The sequence below is a fragment of the Aulostomus chinensis genome, chromosome 6, assembly GCF_037954235.1.
Source record: "Aulostomus chinensis isolate RoL2024-O1b breed Wild chromosome 6, RoL_Achi_v1.0, whole genome shotgun sequence".
Lineage (NCBI taxonomy): Eukaryota > Metazoa > Chordata > Actinopteri > Syngnathiformes > Aulostomidae > Aulostomus > Aulostomus chinensis.
The window spans coordinates 8,596,720-8,614,722 of record NC_141325.1 but is presented as its reverse complement, the minus strand read 5'-3'; the positions used below and the strand labels follow the sequence as shown (position 1 = coordinate 8,614,722).

The 18,003-nt window shown below is 41.5% G+C and overlaps 2 protein-coding genes across 7 annotated transcripts; both read right to left on the bottom strand.

The window, feature by feature from the left end:
• Positions 1-76: 76 nt before the first annotated feature.
• Positions 77-9,225, bottom strand: golm1 (golgi membrane protein 1). Of its 5 annotated transcripts, none has more exons than XM_086206276.1 (11): positions 9,011-9,225; positions 8,157-8,298; positions 7,479-7,658; positions 7,228-7,282; positions 6,953-7,055; positions 6,453-6,570; positions 6,165-6,309; positions 5,859-6,071; positions 5,270-5,431; positions 4,811-4,909; positions 77-2,841 (listed from the first exon to the last, which is right to left on the bottom strand). In XM_086206276.1, the coding sequence occupies exons 2-10, from the start codon at positions 8,283-8,285 to the stop codon at positions 4,812-4,814; spliced, it is 1,203 nt and encodes a 400-aa protein (XP_086062402.1). In that variant the 5' UTR covers positions 8,286-8,298; positions 9,011-9,225; the 3' UTR covers positions 77-2,841; position 4,811. The 5 variants fall into 5 exon arrangements, with proteins under 5 accessions (XP_086062402.1, XP_086062400.1, XP_086062401.1 ...); XM_086206274.1 differs by having other exon boundaries at positions 6,165-6,312; positions 9,011-9,224; XM_086206275.1 differs by having other exon boundaries at positions 5,270-5,428; positions 6,165-6,312; positions 9,011-9,223.
• A 363-nt stretch (positions 9,226-9,588) lies between these two features.
• Positions 9,589-16,477, bottom strand: LOC147259976 (G protein-coupled receptor-associated protein LMBRD2B-like). 2 transcript variants are annotated; one of them, XM_086205319.1, is made up of 18 exons: positions 16,314-16,477; positions 15,543-15,764; positions 14,992-15,101; positions 14,716-14,814; positions 14,459-14,626; positions 14,148-14,358; positions 13,948-14,022; positions 13,765-13,869; positions 13,490-13,673; positions 12,671-12,852; positions 12,384-12,517; positions 11,720-11,825; positions 11,491-11,588; positions 11,114-11,217; positions 10,831-10,877; positions 10,445-10,553; positions 10,115-10,214; positions 9,589-10,001 (listed from the first exon to the last, which is right to left on the bottom strand). In XM_086205319.1, the coding sequence occupies exons 1-18, from the start codon at positions 16,401-16,403 to the stop codon at positions 9,938-9,940; spliced, it is 2,208 nt and encodes a 735-aa protein (XP_086061445.1). In that variant the 5' UTR covers positions 16,404-16,477; the 3' UTR covers positions 9,589-9,937. The 2 variants fall into 2 exon arrangements, with proteins under 2 accessions (XP_086061445.1, XP_086061446.1); XM_086205320.1 differs by having other exon boundaries at positions 9,592-10,001; positions 10,115-10,193; positions 16,314-16,472.
• Positions 16,478-18,003: the final 1,526 nt, after the last annotated feature.

Sequence of the window (18,003 nt, the reverse complement as noted above, 5' to 3'; positions counted from 1 at the left end):
CCGGAAGGTGAGGAAACAGCCCTTCATTCGTGGTAGAAAAAGCTGATAAAGTAACCACAAAAAGCAAACATCTCTTTAGGGAATAATTAAAACCATTTTTATTTTCTATCATCAATAAAGTCTTTCCAGCTGTTCAGAATAAAATTTTAAAAAATCAACAAATTAAATCAACAAATTCAATCAAAAATGTCAATCCAATTTATAAAATTATAAAACATTTCTTCTCTGAGTAACAGAACGCTAGGACTTTTCACAGTCAGGCAGACGAAACAAAGCACTGCTTCATCCAGCTTTGCAGTGTCAGACAAAGTAACCTACAAATGAAAAAGAGCGACTTGCATTATAAAAATAGCGCGCCCGACCATAACTACCAACCAGGCAGGTATAAATGATAGACTACAGTTTGTCCATGAGTAGAAACAGGGTCCTGTGACCGACTGGTCCGGAACGGACTCGCGTGTCCCTCGCCAACATGTATTGTTGTTGTCGTGACACGTTTGGTTGTTTCTGTCATCAGCACTTCTTGCCTGGATTCAGATACAATTGCCCAGATTAAAACCATAGATTAATACTGGTCATCTAGATTAGCTTTCAAAATCACAAATGAAAAATGAAAATAATGAGCAAATTGTACAAAGAGGGGGAGTGAATTGCATGATCCTAATTTACCATTAAGTGAGAAGCGAATATTAAAATGGTGATATTAAATACTGTGATCGTATTAATTCAAAATACACATTAGCATCATGTGATCCATATCATTACATTAGTGTTTTCAAATGCAAAAATTTCAGGTTACATTCTTGCTCATTTTACCATTCCAGACATGTACGGAGAAAATCCACCATTCTGACTAAAACATAGAATCGGTTCAGATGAATTTGACGGCGCCATCCAAGGCAGCTCAGTTCCGGTGATTCAAACAGAAGCAGCTAAATCACATTTGCACCTTTGGAGTTTCAGGAGTTACTATTGCAATGGAATGGGGATCATAGATAATAGATAATGATGGTCCTCGCCTGTTGACACTGACGGGAGGCTGAGACGGAGAGAGCGGGACACACCCGACGTGTTGTATTTCATCACGACGTTTAGAGAGCTTGGGGAGGATTATGACAACAGGATCTTGTCTTTTCAAGCTCTTGCCAAGTCAGAGATTTAAATAATTCATCGCAATCACAATGTAATGTGTTGTGGTGTGTATTTAGAGAAATATACAACTTCTACATCTCCTGGAGAATAAAAAATAATTAATCTGTCCTGTACAATATAAAACACAAGGCAACGAGATATTCTACCGCAAAATAAAACAAACCTTTTGTTATTTAGGATGCCAAATAACAGGGATGCACATTTACGGTTAATATTCCAAATGCAAACTTTCCATGAGAATGAGCAGGAATAAGCTGGACATATGGGGATAATTTATACTAACTGAACTCTGTCAGATATGAAATAAATATTAACATTTTGTATTCATATGAGCAGATGTACATGCAAACAGTTCATAATACACATTTCAAAACATATTTTTTACTACATCTATTTGTAAGAACTTAAATGATTATTTCAGATACATATTTTGTTGTAGCATTTGCTTGTTAGCTTGAATATCTCTGATCAAAGGTTGTCATCCCAGAAATATCATCTCACCGGATGTAGTCCTTGGGGTCAAAGACAGTAATGTGGCCTTGAAAGCTCTGCAATACTGTGCAAGATCCTAATAAACCATGCATGTGTTGGAAGTGACATAGTTGGTAAAAATCACCCCTAAACATCCAGTTTACTTCCATATAACCGCGGTAATTTTCTGAAAATTTACCAGAAACTTTCAATCCCTTCGCAACCCAACCTAGTAATAGTTTGTTTGGGGTATCTGCTGAGTAGTTTCGCATCTTGGGCTTCAAGCGAACATCTTCCACGCTGTGGCGGTGACCTCACTGTCAACAGCATTTGACAGCACGTGAAGCAAAACTCGTCGCCGTTGTCATGTTTCTATTTGAATCGTTTCACAATGCGACTGTCGTCTCGCGAGCACATCTCCTTCATTTGGTGCCTTCACCGAAATCCTCATTTGCGCTCACGCAGACAAGTGACTGACCGGAACCCGCATCCTTTCGATTTTGTCAACTCCATTTATACAATGCTTTTCTACCCCACAAAGGAATTTTAACTGCTCTTACATCCTGAGCCACAGATGCCCAAAGACGTCGAGGCCGTCCAGAAATGGTCAGTGCAGCCGTGAGGTCTCATTTGGATCACCACAGTAGCTCACATCTTCTAACGCTATATTAAAAGGGTCCGCAAATGTTCGTCACCAAGTTTTTGTTTGGTCATGAAGGACTGAAAATAACACGTGTAATTACACAGTCAATCTCTCCCCACCTCCACGCATGTTGAGTTGTTAAAACTTCACTTCAACTCTGTTGCCCTCAGAGGAGAAAGAGCTGAGAAGATAACATGAAAGCTCTGACGAGAACTTTACTGGCACGTCCCTGAAGTCAAGCCGAGCATCTCATTGCCGTGAACAGTGAAATGCATGTACAGTAATTTGCACATGAAGATCCCGACAGCTAAAATATCGAAGGAAAAAAAAGAAAACAAAAAAGGAAATTTCCAGGGTGAAAAATATAATAAATTCCAGGAAGTTTGTAAATAAAGAGGATTCTGCCAGGAGGGCTCTGTCACGAGCTTCCATGGTTTGCTTCTTCAGCGTTTGCTCCCTGGGATCTATTTTATTTTTCGTCTGTCTTGTCAACCCGTCCGGTGGCTGCGGCTGTAGTATAAAGCAGGTTCCTGTTCTGAAGGAGGTGTCCAGGATCCTCCATCCTCCACCCAGCACTGCAAGAAAAATTCCCATGTATTTGAATGACACAAACAAATTTGTTTGGAGCATTGAAGTCAAAGACGATCGGGTTTTTGGTTAAATGCCTGAAATATGACAGTTGCTCACACAAACTCCAAGTGTTGTTCTGCGGCATGAAATACATCAGCGAAATACCACCCTCTTGAATTTAAACATGTTTAATTACCTTTAACGTGACAGCAGCTAACAAGTAGCAACACAAAACTACAGTCGAGGACATTCTACATCATCGCAGGGGCCTCACAGCTCAACACGCCACCTACTGTATAAAACATACCCTGCGGCCGCTTATGAACGGGTAAACCTTTTCCGATCTCTCTATGTTAGGACTTCAATTCAAACATAATGTCTTCCCACTGGCTCTGCAGCCTGCAGTGTCTCCTGTACCCAGAGGTGGGTGGACCAGCTCCAGAACCTTCACAAATATTACTCTTCTTTTTGTTGTTGTTGTTGTTGTTGAAGTTCTCTTTTTATTAAGATTTCACAAAGGTCCATGCATTCACAGAAATATCCTAATTTCTCTCATCTCACCTTCTGTCCCACAATTATTGCACAACATAATGCATCTGAATTTCCGTAAGCGATACAGAGGCAATAAAGGACCGCCCCCCAAAAAATAAATAATTGAAAAAGAATACCAAATTAAACCTTCCTGTCACTCAAATCTCTTTTCACAAGGGTAGAATATGATAGAGTAGATAAACAGTGGGCATCGCAGTAACTGAATGACAATCGTACATATACATTGTACCTTATCCATCTTTCCCACTTCCTCAGACATTAGCCTTGTTTCAGTCTCTTTTTATATATCTTTAAATCAACTTTTTTTTTTTTTAATGAACAATGAACAGTTACAATTTTGTAGCAAGAACCAAAGGAATCTTTAAAATACATCACGACTAGATAAAGTCTGCTCTCAAAGGTGACACGAATTCAACCCAGTGTTTCCAGAAATTTTTCAATTTGTCCAATTCTAAACTAAGCGAGAAAGTCAACTTTTCCATCATGGAAATGTTATGCATCGCTTCTATCAAGTCTGCCTTTTAGGTGCCTCTGTTTGCAACCACTTCCTGGTGATGGTAGTATATATTTGTCCCCTGAATTTGTGTTATTTCTTGGTTCCCTTTTCCCAAGTACATATTCATAAAAGTAAATGGAAGTTCCACTTTCAAGATTTTCTCCATGCATTTCTGTAAATCCTGCCAATAAGATATAATAGAGGGGCATTCCCAAAAGGCATGAAAATGACTGGCTTTATTTTCTCCACAGTCTCCAACATCTCGTATCTCGAGGTTTCTGTTGTGCTGGTATAATAGAGTATCTCACTAAAATATTAGTCTTCTAATGTTTCAGAGATGCTCTACAGAAGTCCACCCAGCACATCTCAACCCTCTGTTTGTCACACGAGTCAGAGGGAGATGCTCGTCATCTCACACATAAAAGCCCCGTACAGCTCCTCAACCACTCCCTTTCCTCTTCAGCACCTTGTCCCCTTTAGAGCCTTTTTCCCTGGGTGTGGTTCGACTCAGACTTGGGGGTGGGGGGTGTATTGTAAAAGTAATTCGACTGGTTTATCTAGACTCTGTAACTACACATAAACAAGTAATCTTCAAAAATCTTGAAAAATTAACCACAAAGTGGTTAAATAAACCACAAAGCGAGTAAAAAGCAGTCTTCCACGTGTGTTATTTTCAATTTGAGCATTAAAAACTCCTGCATGGAAATGAAGAAAATTCTACAAAACAGTGTGAAAAAGTTCTGAAGCTTTTGGGAGGTGGATTTTGCCTTTCCAAAATAGAAATAATACACCTGAAATGATAAAGGTGTATGTAAGCAGAGACTTAAGGTAGTAGTTTTCAGAGAATTAGGCTAAAACCAAAGAATTATATTTGGATGGGATCCTAACTATGGCCTGGTAGGAGGTCAGTGTGTTTCAGTGCTCACCTTAAACTTGAGCCAGCTCAGCTTGTTTGTCTGCTTCAAACTCTCCTTCATTGTCCTCGTCCCCATTATAGTCAGCCAGCTCATCCTCCATGTCCTTGTCTACCAAACGGTACAATGTACATTACACATTTAACACACACACATATCCTTGTACTTATATCTTTGTGAGGACTTTCATTGACATAATACATTCCCTAGCCCCTCACCCTAAACCTAACCATCTCAACTGACTGCCTGACCCTAACCTTGACCCCAAACCTAAACAGAACCTAATTCTAACCTCGACCCTAAAACCAAGTCTTGACCTTCAAATGGCCCTCTGAAGATGTGAGGACTGGCTAAAATGTCCTCACTTTCCAAAAATGTCCTCACTCTGTTGGTTAAATATGTATTCTAGTCCTCAATATGTATTCTAGTCCTCAATATGGAGCAAGTACAAGAACACACACCCACACACACCTGTATTCTCAGGCTGTTTATTCTGTGGCTCCTTCTCCAAATCCACTCTGCCCCCAACTTGCTCATCATGGTCATAATCTTCTGGTTCCTCAAGTTTCTGACCCTCCAGAGTCTCGTCTCCCTTCCCCTGGCCAACCAGTATGTCCTCCATCCCGGGCTCTGCTTCCGGAGGTGGGACCAAAGAGTGATTTCATGGATATATATTGAAACACCAATACACTGGGGATGTTTCCCATCAGCCCTGTTCTTGCTGCAGGTGAAATAAAGTTTTTTTTGTTGCTGTTAATTGTGACTACTCTCCTCATCTGTGACAGGATGACACAGAGACCAGCACTGTGTTTTACCCCAAGTTTAACATTTTTCAGCCCAGAATCTCAGCGCCCAGACACCCTGTTAGCTTTTGTGGCATAGCAGCCAAATCTTTGGTGGATACAGGCAGGACATACGAAGAGTGCACTGACACTTCGATACTGATTGAATATGTGTTTAATGTAGCTGCTAAATCTGTATTCAACACACTGTAGCACAGGTAAATATAGTTCATGTTCAGCAGGTAACAGAAGCACTAGGCAGCACCCTGATTCCTCACCTTCAGCGTGAGTTCCGTCTTCTTGAGCATCCATTGCCCCAAACTCGGTCAAATTCTTCTTCAAAGGTTTTTTTGCCTCATTCTCCTCTTTTCTGGGAGCTCCCTCCGGGGGTAGGGTCACTTCCTGCTTGACTGGGGCAGTGGAGGGAAGAGTGTGGGACTCTTTCTGGGGAACATCTTTCACAAGAGGCAAATCCACTGGGTCACCCAGATCTGTGAAATGACCAGGCAGAACGCGAGCTTAGGGGATGGGTGTGAGAGCATACTCGCGTTACCCAGAGCCAGCGGGATGTATTTGTGCTTTACCTTGGCCCACTATGATCTCGTTGGTCAGGAGCTCAGGGGGTTCATTTTCTTTGGGCTGAGAGAGGCCCTGTGTGCTTACAACTGCTGCTGCCTTCCCTGAATCAGACTCAGGAACCACTGCTGCATCCTCCTTGTCTGCTGTATCCTGCTGAGGAGTGAGTGACCACATGTACTTATTATTTACATCAAATTCTCATATCTCACACACATAATAACCATTCAGGAAATGTCCACTGCCTCTATTTTTGATTGTATTCATTCACAGAAGAAGCAGACGGACTTTGTTACCTGGGCACCAGCAGGAGGGTTGAGCTTCTCCATTTTCTTCTGAACCTCAAGTTTAGCGGCCGCCACTCTCTCCTCACACAACTCCTTCTGAGACAGTACCTGGGAGTTACAGTGTGTCCTGTATGTGTGCGCAGACAAACAATACACGTGTTAATCGGCATTTGATAAGACATGTCTGAAATCTAGTAGATTGTGATTATTAGCTCTGCCAAGGATGTAGTGTTTTCAGGGGAGGTTGTCTGTCTCTCAGCAGAAATTTGCAAAAAAATTGTCTGGCCGAATTCAACCAATCTTGGTGGAGTGGTGCTGTATGGGCTAAAAAAGACCCCATCAAATGTTGGAGCAGATCCATTCAACAGAGTGATAATCTGTATCTATTTAACATCGGGTTTGGCAGAGTTTGTATTGGCGGAGGCATGCACTCTCTGTGAGGGCTGCATGAATGAAGAATTCCTTTTACACAAGTTTACATGCATAAAATTCTGTATTATTTTACTTACATGTCATATGTGAGTTTGTTGTTAAGGGTGATGACATTGCTTTGGCAACTCTGCAGCTCCTTTTGAACTTTTCCCAGGTCATCATTCATCTGATTTAACTGGACTGCAAAGACACAGAAGAGTTACAGTGGTGACCTTCAGCAGCTCGTTGCTATGTAAAAACAGTTGAAACTTTTTTTTATTTTCCTCTGTCCGTCTACTGATAACCATTATTCTACTGGCTCTTAAACTAAAGTGCACTCTTTTTCAGAAACAGTTAAACGATGAATCGTTACCTTTGAGTTCCTGTATGGTTTTAGTTGTGGAGGAAATGTTCTGATGCAATGTTCCCTACAAACAAACACAGTGCATCAATGAATATTCACAGCTGATTTTGAGCAATCAGCACACACTCAAACATGTTTGGGTTTAGTGTGAAGCATAGCAGTAAAAAAATCAAAAACCATTCCCCAAGTGTCCTTGGAGTCGATATCAGTTCCGCATCCAGGTGGTCAGATTATATAATAATAATAATAACAACAGGCACCTTATCTTGGCTGCAAGTGTTCTGGGCTCCTTCCAGCTGCCTCTTGTAGAGACTTTCTATGTGTGTGATCTGGGCCTTCTGTCTCTGAATCTCCTCCTGGAACTCATTCTTCTTCATCTCTGCCGCCCCACGTTCTGCAGCTCCACGCCGTACCTGGCCCTCCAACTCATACAGCTTAGTCTGTAAAACATTGTGATTCAGGTTATCTACTACTTATAAGGGGCCATTCATGTGTGCTCGACCCAAGATGCACAGGTAGTGGGGTAGAAGAAGGAGACTTTTTTGTCACTGTGCGCAATTGCAAAAAAAATTTATCCTGTGCTTTTAATCCATCCTGTACTGGGCAATGAGCGTCAGCATGTGTCCTGAATCCTGGACTTCCTCACTGTGAAACAACACCATGTAAAACTCTACTTGGACACTCACTCCACTGTATATTCAACAGTTATTGCAGCAAATATGAGTAGCCAAGTAGAACACACGGTCTTCATCGTATATCAACAGTAAACATCCTCACATCCAGCTCATTTTGGCCTGATTTTATTCCAGGCTGCAGCTGCGAATGATGACAGGAAATTTTTACAAAAAAAACCATATGTGTGTGTGTGTGTGTGTGTGTGTGTGTGTGTGTGTGTGTGTTACCCCATAATAAATACCCAGTCACACAGTTTAACCCACCTGTAGCTCTAGATTGCGGGAGCTGGACACCCAGTAGTTAAAACCCAAAACCAGGATGCAGGCAATAAGGGCACCAATCATTAGAGGGGGTGACCTTCCTACACGGCGCCCATTTCCCAGTCCACCCATGGTTGTCTACAGACTGGGGAACATAAACCACAATACAGCTCAGTATGCTTTACATCACCTCTAGAATGACGACACGTCTTCCAATACCAACTCCGATCCTATATCACCTTCAGTATACGCTGAGAAACCATCAGGGAAGAATCGTGAAAGTAAGAGTCATTAACTGCCTTAATAAATCAAACATAACAGAGAGATAATATTTTAGTAAATACTCAATCAGCAGCGGTTTCCCTGATGAGCAGCGTACAATAAATCACACAAACCTTAGCGATAATATCAAGCAGGTAGGATGAGAGACCCTGCTGGTGCTGAGCAAATCACAGCCCCCGACAAGAAGCAGGATAGACCTGCTTTACAAAAATAACAAGACTATACCTCACTTCTCATGAACGGCTCCTTGTAATATAACGCATGTCAGTTATCATTAACCAGCTAAATTTGCTCAGGAACGAGCTCCGCAGATGCAACGCTGACCTGTCAACCCGCAAAATAACGTCGAACAGTAGAGGCTTTTTCAAAGGATCCGTCATATATCGGAAAATGTCACCAGTGACAACATATGTAATACTCGGGATACGTTTCGAACTCTTCATTAATGGGGTTAACGCTCAAAGCAACAAGCGTTGATACTCTCCAAGTTAAAGCTGACACAGTTAGCACAGTTAGCAAGACAGCCCGTACATTAGCTTTCGCTTGCTAGCGTTAGCAGCAGATCATCAGCTTACCTGGTAGTCTCAGCACACAAATAATAATAATTAAAAAAAAAAAAACAGTATCTGAATAATAATTGAGCCGGGCAGTTTCAGTGACAACCCGATTATATTTGACCACGTTCCGTTTTCAAGCGACGGTACATTGCCGCAAATCAGTTAGCTTGTGTGCATTGTTGGCATTCACACAGCCGCGTCTCTCGGCGTTCACGAAGGAAGATGCCGCCTTACCGTGCTGCTGGGAAAATTACGCAAAATGCAGCATCAATTCTTGGTTAAATTGCTCTGTCCGTTCCATTTGTACACTAAGTCTTTCGGTGTCTTTTGAACATCACATAAAAAGTATACAATTTACATTACTGATGGTAAGATTGGAACTACAAGCATGATCGTTTAACTCGTCAAATACAAATTTTGAAACTTAAATTTACGGACAGCCTCTAAAGGCAACATGGCCTAATGTCACTGGTTGATTTGACGCCGTTGATTTTGGTTTTCCGTGAACAGTGTGAAATTCCGGTTCATATGTACTTGTGAATAACCTGCAAATAGTTAATAAACCAACAGACTGAATCAAAATAAATGCTAACACTTTTGTTATTTCAAAACTTTATCATCATGGACACATACAATACTTGTACAGTAGCCACAGTACAGAAAATTTACATTATGTTGCAAAAATAATTCACACCTAGTGAACAATTACTCAAAAAATCCGGCATAGCAAAAATCAGGCCCTTCCTGTATCAAAAAGATGTAAAAAGATGGTCCATGCATTTGTGACTTCCAGCCAGGATTCTTGCAATTCCTTATAAACAGCTTGACGGATCTCTTTGTCTCGTTTCTTGAGTTACAGTCTCTTTCATTAAGACTCAAAAAATATTTTGAGTAATTTCTGAAAATGTTCCAACAACTTGCATTCCCCTTCAAGTCTTCTGTATGTCAAACATCGTCAAAGATTCCAGTTTGAGAGGGTGATAGAGACAGGTAACGTCCCCCGGAGCGTCTGCAGACAGAGGAGAATAAGACAACTTGTTCAGGATAACACAACCCACCTCACCCATCAATGCATTCAGCTGAGTTATAAAGTAAAAAGCAAAAAAAGCAAAAGAAACGTACTTCATGTGTGGTGAACCTTCATCACTGGAACCTTCTAGTAAACATGTTCGCTGCTCCTCAGTCTCTCCAGCTCTAAGAACTAGAAGACAGTCACGTGTTGCTGAGTGATTGATATATGTGGACACCATCAACGCCATGTTAAAGAAATGGTTCAAATCTGCATTCTTGAAAAAACACATTTTAACCCCCTCTATGTTATTTGTTGTTTAATGTTCACTGCTTTAATGCATGTAGGACAACTTTCTTTGAATTTTTTTCTAAAACTAGATTCAAAGTTGATATCTGTAGCAAAAGAACTTAAACCATTAGATATTTTCTTGAAATCTTTACCATTTTTCTTGATCCCTGTAACTTGCTTGGGGCTCCCCAAGCTGCCGTCAGTGGAGCCAGTTCTGCTCCAACCAGTGGCTCCTTGGGCTTCATACCGCCCCCTTATGGCCTGAAACCAAAATCCCAAACCCCATAAATAATAATAACTAGAGACACAACAGGCTCGTTCCATTTTCGTCCTTCTTAGCAATTTGTAGACTGATGTAAATATCATATCAGACATGTTCTTAAGATGTATAAAAATACGGTCCTTGTTCATTTGATAATAACTTGTTTCCAACTTTCTCGTGTTGGAGTTTTCCACTTTACACAGACGACAGACCTTTTACGTCGCATTCTGAACTCAAAAATTAACAACAAGGAACATTAAGGACACTCTTCCTTACCCATCTTTTGTTTTCTTTAGCTTCATTTTTCTGTCGTTTTCTTCGTTCTGTGTAAAAAACAAAAAACAAAAACAGAAATGCATATTGTTAGAGAGCTCCCAAAAACAATGCAATGACAGAACAACTGGGTTACTGTGAATAACTTTCACTGCGATCGATTGTTTTTAAGTGAAAGAAGCTTTCCATGTCGAAACGCAGTCAAGTTGCAGTCGCAGACCAGGATCCCGGCGACAGAACAGGTACACCAGGAACAGTGAGTGAGCGTATTAGCAAATGAAACTACCTCTTCTGATGAGTTCCTTTCCTTCATCCACAAGGTCAGAGGTCAAGTCATCGTTTGTAACGTACTGATGGAAGCCCAAGAGGTTCAGACAGCGAGAGCCAAGGCTACAATTCAAGACATGCAAAAATAAAACACAGTTAAACAACAATTACACATAAGTTCTCAGAGTACGACACTGATTCAACTCACAAACTTTATTTGCCGCAGATTGTGGACATGATTTAAGGCCAGTAAACGCTAATACATCTATAAATGAGGCGTCCCAAGGAAAGAACTCGAGGGTGAATATGGAGACGAGATGATATTATTACTTGATAGTAATGATATTTACAACCAATTGCTGGATATTGTGTTTTGATTTAGATTTATTTGCTTACTTGTACAGAGTGGCGAAGCAGAGCAGCAACACCAGCATGGGATAATAGATGTAGAAGCCATCAGATATGAAGGAGAGCAGATGCATCGAGCCCATTATCTAGTAGAGGACATGGAGAGAAGAACAACAGGTTACTACTTCCATTTGGGTTCACAACACACATCATCATGTAACATTTGATAGGAAATTTAACAGTAGACAATCTAAACGCTTGTGCACGTGTAGCTCACAGTGGTATAGGACGTCTGTATTCTGTCCTGGTGTGAGATGGCCGAGTCCATGTGAATCAGACCCAGAAAGTTCAGGCACAAAGGGGGAGTGAGACGACAAAACAACCTAAGCAGAGAGACACACAGCGGCGACCACATGCAACATCACACAAGTGTAACGTGAGGCGAACTGAGATCGAAACTGTACACCACTGATACCTTGAAAGTGACCAGAGAGGCCATGTACAATTAATAAATAAAATACTTACATTTTCAGTTTTGTAATTACGGTAAGTTTGAAACAACCTACAAATGATACATAAGTTATGGAAGATGAGTGCAAAAGGTGTTGGATTATGAGGCTTATACATCCTCCTCTTCCACTGTCGTCCACTGTCAACAAGTCAGGATAGGGGTTTAAAATGTCTAATATTCGCATAAATGTCTTACATTTGTTGCTTTCCAAATTTTTAAAAGTACCTGAATGGATTATTAATTTGCACTGAAATGCAGTAGGATTAAAGCTGTGGCTGAGTGAAAGAAGATAATTCTGATTCTTAATTAATCTCAACAGATTCCCCTCATCTACACAGTTTCTGATATAATTCGGTTTGATGGGAATATTATTTCCTAATCTGACTCTTGTGCCTGTAATTTGAAGTTAATATACCATTGAGGAACTCACATGCTGCTGAACTGCAGGCTGTAAGCATCAGTCTGATGATGAGGCGCCAGGTAATAGTAGTTAAAGACTCGGATCCTAAACACTGTGGAGTAGACGCATACACACAGGAAGAGGATAGTAACAAAGCACGCCATCTGGTGGACACAGACAGAACAACAGAGAGGGAAACAGGAGGCGAGATTTCATGGGTTTACTAATCAGAGATAATGATAAGAGATCAAATAAAGTCAACAATGACCACTGTAATTTTTTTTGTGTGTGTTCTTGCTGAGCTTTAGAGCTTCTACCTCGATGAAGATGTAGTTGTATTGTTTTTCAGCCATTTGGATGCAGACAGCGAAGAGGGAGAGGACTGGGTGAACGCTGAAGAAAGTGCACTCGGACCAGACAACCGCGACTGAGAGGAGACACAGCAGCACCGCCAGCAGCCTGTAGACGCCGAGCCTGAACACACACTCCCAGTACCACTCTGAAACACACACACACACACACACACACACACACTTCACTTTATTGTTCAAGGAGACGTGCAGAGGAGAAGGTAACTGAATCATTTATAAAAAAAGGACTCCCACGTGCCGTCCTTTGAGTAATATAATATTTATTCATGAAGTTTCGGCACAAGATCTTCATCGGGCAAATGTTTTTGTCATCAAGAAGCCGTCTTATATAGGAAGTGGTTGTCAGTCTGGAACAAATCAGACTTCCCATGTGTTAGAAAAGAAAAAACTGACAATGAATCTCAAAAAGCTCAAAAAAATACAAACAAATAAATATGTCTATACAATATATTCAACATTTATGGGTTAACCTGACCTACTGTTTAAAATCAGAATTACTAAGTTGAGAAACCAATCGTTTAACACAGCCTCAGGTGAATATATTATACAGAATTATTTTTCAACTCGATTTTGAACATTGAATTCTGGTGTGGTTTTGTTCTTCAGCATATTGGATCTGATTCTTTTGTAATTGCATGGGAATGTGGTTGATGCAGACTGACACCACTCCTGATTCAAGATGAAAACCTGTTTGCCTGACGAGGTTCTAGTGACGAAACCTCTCAGGTGCATTTTACATTAGAAGTTACACACACACCAACTCACCTACTTTAGGAGTGTAGATGAATCTTCGGATCCAGCCGTCGTGGTGAGCTGCAGGGAAGCTGTGGATGAAGTGGCGGGCCTGGTAGCTCTGGCTTTTAGCCACATCTTCGAGATGGAAAGCCTGGTCTAACAATATAGACCACTGAACCTGGGTCTGACCGTGTCTCTGCACGGCAGAGATCACCTGAAACACACACACGACGGCAGCGCTAATTATCGTTCACTCACACTGTTGTTGTGGTGCTTTTAAAGTGACAGTTAAAAATCACAAGTACTTTTTTATGAAGCTGGACGAGCCCTCTCTTGGTGGGAAGAACATTCTGTTCACCGCAGGGCTGCTCCACATCTCGGCCCATCTCCTCTTGGTAGACGATGGGACACTAAAAAGAGACATCCACATGAAGACTGTCCCACACAAACTAGATGGAAATACTCACCAAATGGTCGTCAAGTCTCACCTTTGCCAAGATGGTGTCAACACACTTCCTGAGACAGTGGTTGTACCTGACAGATTTATGCACCACAGCCACTTCCTGATTTTTTAAAAAGAAGCACTTTTTTTAAATTTATTTTGTTTTGGAAAATAAAATACATAAAATTAAGCACCCGCATGAATTGGAATTCAAATATAAGATGACAAACCTTTCGACTCTCTCACCTCCATAACATCTGCTAAGTTCTCCTCCGCTTCTGCCTTCTCAGTGGCAATCTTCGCTGCCTTGAAGTAGGTCTTAGCCAGCAAGTAACTTTGACTAGATGAGAGCCAAAAGGAACGTGGGATCTCAACCAAGCCGTAACCTAGCAACAGCACTAACAGGAAGAGACCCCAAGTGTTGGCTGCTGTGATACCGATGGTCTGCAGGTCAGTCCTGAACAAGTTTTACAAAGAGGGAGAATCACTGGGCTGCATCTTACAAGCATCTCCTTTCTGTCCTCTATTTCACTTGGGGTGCGTTCCCATTGACTTGCCATGTGAGTCGCCACTGAGGATGAGCGGCCACATAGATAAGCAGAGAGATGAAGATGAGGAGGTAGGAGCTGTAGTAGATGGCATTTTCAATCAGAGCCGTTTTCATTTTCCCGACTTTGGAGAAAGCTCCCGAGCGGGCATACGACTGCATGAAGGGCAGCAGAAGCCTGTAAACACGCGCATGAGCAAATGAGTGCATTTTAATGGACTGAATGTGTGTTCACATGCTGAGTGTGTGTGACATGTAGTATCTCACCAAGTAAGAAACTGAGAAGTCCAGTAAACAACTCTCCACAACACAGGTAGAACGCCGTCTGGGATGTAACTCCATGGCTCCACACACAACTTTGGCACACTGTAGAACACACACACACAGACACACAAACACACACACACACGATAGTAATTAAAATAACAACTTAAACCTCTGAGACAACAACCAGTCATACACACTCGAGAGGCTGAAAATCCAACAGTCTTTGCCCTTTCTGAGGAAGTGACTAACAGTCGCTCTGCAAGCAGTACAGCTGACCTGCCAGCTGGATAAACAGATGAGCCTCCCTCTGTCTGAGCAGTTCCTGTTGTTTGTGTTGCAGGAGTCGGGCGGTGAGCGTTGTCAGCTACACACTGGTGGTAGATGGTCTGAAAGAAATATTGGAAAACTGATAAATCGTCCGATTTTCTTTTTTTGCAATGAATCCTCAAAAGGAGTGGCACGGTGGTGCAGTGGTCAGCACTGTCACCTCACAGCAAGAAGGTTCTAGGTTCGAGTCCCGGCTCGGGCACGGGATCTTTCTGTGTGAGTCTCCATGTTCTCCCTGTTCCTGTGTGGGTTCTCTCTGGTACTCCAGCTTCCTCCCACAGTCCAAAGACATCAAGAGGGGACGAGGCTGATTGATATTCTAAACTGACTGTAGGTGTGACTGTGAGTGCGAATGGTTGTCTGTCTCTATATGTTGGCCCTGTGATGGACTGATGACCTGTCCAGGGTGAACCCTGCCTCACATCTAAAAACTGCTGGATAGGCTCCAGCCCCCCCGGACCAGGGTTTTCTTGACAAACATGTGAGGGGGGCTTTCATACCGTGCTGACATCGAGCGGCAGGATGAAGACTATGAGGAAGCAGAGGAACCAGGACAGCAGCGTCCCCAACAGCACCATCTTCTGCTGCTTCCACAGATCTCCATAACGCTGCAGGAGGTAGAAGGCCAGGAAGAAGACAACCACAACCACCAGAACCAGAGCGACACCGCTCATAGTGATGGGCGAAGGGAAAGACCTCAGAGTGAAGTCATGATGGGGGGACTGGAGAAGCCCAGAGAGAGAGAGAGAGAGAGAGAGAGAGAGAGAGAGAGAGAGAGAGAGAGAGAGAGAGATGTTAGTGGAAACTGTATACACACTGGCTCTTATAAACTCTTATCTGCAAAATATCACCCAGTACAAATGTATATGGCCCTTACATATTGATTTTTGCATTTTATAAGTATTTAGAAATGTCATCAGCATGAGTTTCAATTTTTTCCCCAGGTAATTCATTGTGTGAAGAGAAACTGATGAATGAAAGGTAACTGTGTGAATAAAAACATTCAAATAAACAGAAAAAATCCTTAAAATTCTTTGAAACTGGGCGGATCGGCGGTAACAGATCCTCGTTGAGTATTCAGTAGTAGTATACATCGTTCACAAATACATATAATAACTGTTACAGGAACGCACTGATACAATACTTGTGATCAGCAAGTGTTTTTTTCCCCCAAATTCTTCTATTCGGCGCGCAGTGTGGTGATATCCTCCTTGAACAGAGCGAACATGGTGTACCACACTCCGTGATATGACATCGGATGTCCAGCTTACCTTCTGCGGTTCGTCTCTGCTGCGTTGAACCTCGAAAGCGTCTGAATTCACAGTCACATCGCGTTCCTCCGACGTGGAACCAAAACACATACAACCTTTGAATCTACGTTGTGTAACAGCCAACGTTATAGATAATAACACGCGATCTCGAGTACAGCAGGGGATTCTGGGTATTGTAGGCGATGGTCTCAACAGGGCAGCAGGCCTGTCGCTGACCCAGGCGGGTTTCGTGATAAATGAGAATATATTTCAAAATATGATGACATTAAAATGTATATTTGACTTCACTTAGAAACATTTCTTAGCATATTTGTTTCCATGGCCCATCAGAGTCTACTGGGCTAAATATAGTCTGTTGATGAACCATATTGCAAATACAGTTGCGTAATCTGGGAAATTGTTCCTGTGTTTCAGTTAACTGATACACATGTTGATGGTTTGATCAACTAACTGACAAAATAATCATAGAAAAAGTGATAATATGAGAGTCAATAGGAGTACAGACTTCAGTGCCCTCAAAGGAAAAAGACCTGGTTTTGAGCGACATGGTTGGTCCTGACTCTGTTTAAGAAGCGAATTTTCACAATGTGTTTGCAGGAACTTTTTTGTTTAAAAACCTAGGACATCAGTGACTCTGGACATGCACATGAATGTAACTTTTATTGAAAAAGAATCCGAGGGCGTATGTGAAAATTAGATTTAATAGATTGAATTGTTTCAGTTCGTTATCTCATTTAGACATTTTATAGATTTTTAGACAAAGTTACACCGAAAAATTAACACAGCTACATCTATTCATTCATATATGTATATATATGTATACATATGTACATATATATTAGCATGCACACATTATTGTACACATTAATGTACAAACAAAGAGTACACAGCTTTTTACTTGAATAGGTGCGATAGCAGATTTGCACAGACATTCATTTTCTTGTTTAACTTCGCTGTCGGCTGTTCAAAAACACATAAATCTTTGCTGCTTGTTGTCTTGATGACTGTTGTTCTCCACACGGGTTTATTCAGTCCTGTAAGACCAAAAGAAATCAAGTCACTCTCCCACATGCTTTATAAACAGAAAGAATGACTGCGTACAACTTTTAAACACTTGATTCAGCGTGACTTGTCAACCTTAATCAGTTTACGACTCCTTGGCGCAGTTTCAACTGAGAAGTGGTAGACAAAATCAAGTTCTTTATATTAAATGAAATAATCCAACGTACATTCAGTATAGTACAAAGAGGGACAGTGCAAAACATGACAACAGCAAATAAGCACCTTGTAAATAAGCACCTATGAATGCATGTCCTTCCTTTATCCAACATTCACAAAATTACCTACGGTATGATCTTATTTACCCTCACACTTTCCTTAATGTCCTGTCAGTCTTGAAATATTCACTGCATCGTAAAGCGAATCAAAAGTGAACACTGCACAAAAAAATGTATCGGTTTTGGTGAAAAGCATTACCTTCTCCACAAGAGTAAAGGAACCAAAGACAAACACATCTGCAATCCATTTCAGATGTGAAGGAATGCCCAAAAATACGGGTCGTCTGAATAAAGCGGGCCCAGTAAATTGAAGCACACGGTTCTGTGTTCCAGTAAAAAGTCCATCTGGCCCAGCAGCTCCAGACACATATGCTCTACAAGATTCAGACAAACAGACCCGTCTTGAACAGCTC

Excerpts from the sequence above, each read along its gene's own strand:
- golm1 (XM_086206274.1), bottom strand. The coding sequence starts at position 8,285 with ATGGGTGGACTGGGAAATGGGCGCCGTGTAGGAAGGTCACCCCCTCTA. Across the intron at positions 7,659-8,156 it reads CCCGCAATCTAGAGCTACAG|ACTAAGCTGTATGAGTTGGA; the intron begins GTGGGTTAAACT and ends AATGTTTTACAG. Across the intron at positions 4,910-5,269 it reads TAAACAGCCTGAGAATACAG|ACAAGGACATGGAGGATGAG; the intron begins GTGTGTGTGGGT and ends ACCGTTTGGTAG.
- LOC147259976 (XM_086205319.1), bottom strand. The coding sequence starts at position 16,403 with ATGTGTTTTGGTTCCACGTCGGAGGAACGCGATGTGACTGTGAATTCA. Across the intron at positions 13,870-13,947 it reads TTGACACCATCTTGGCAAAG|TGTCCCATCGTCTACCAAGA; the intron begins GTGAGACTTGAC and ends GTCTCTTTTTAG. Across the intron at positions 10,002-10,114 it reads GAAGGTTCACCACACATGAA|ACGCTCCGGGGGACGTTACC; the intron begins GTACGTTTCTTT and ends CTCTGTCTGCAG.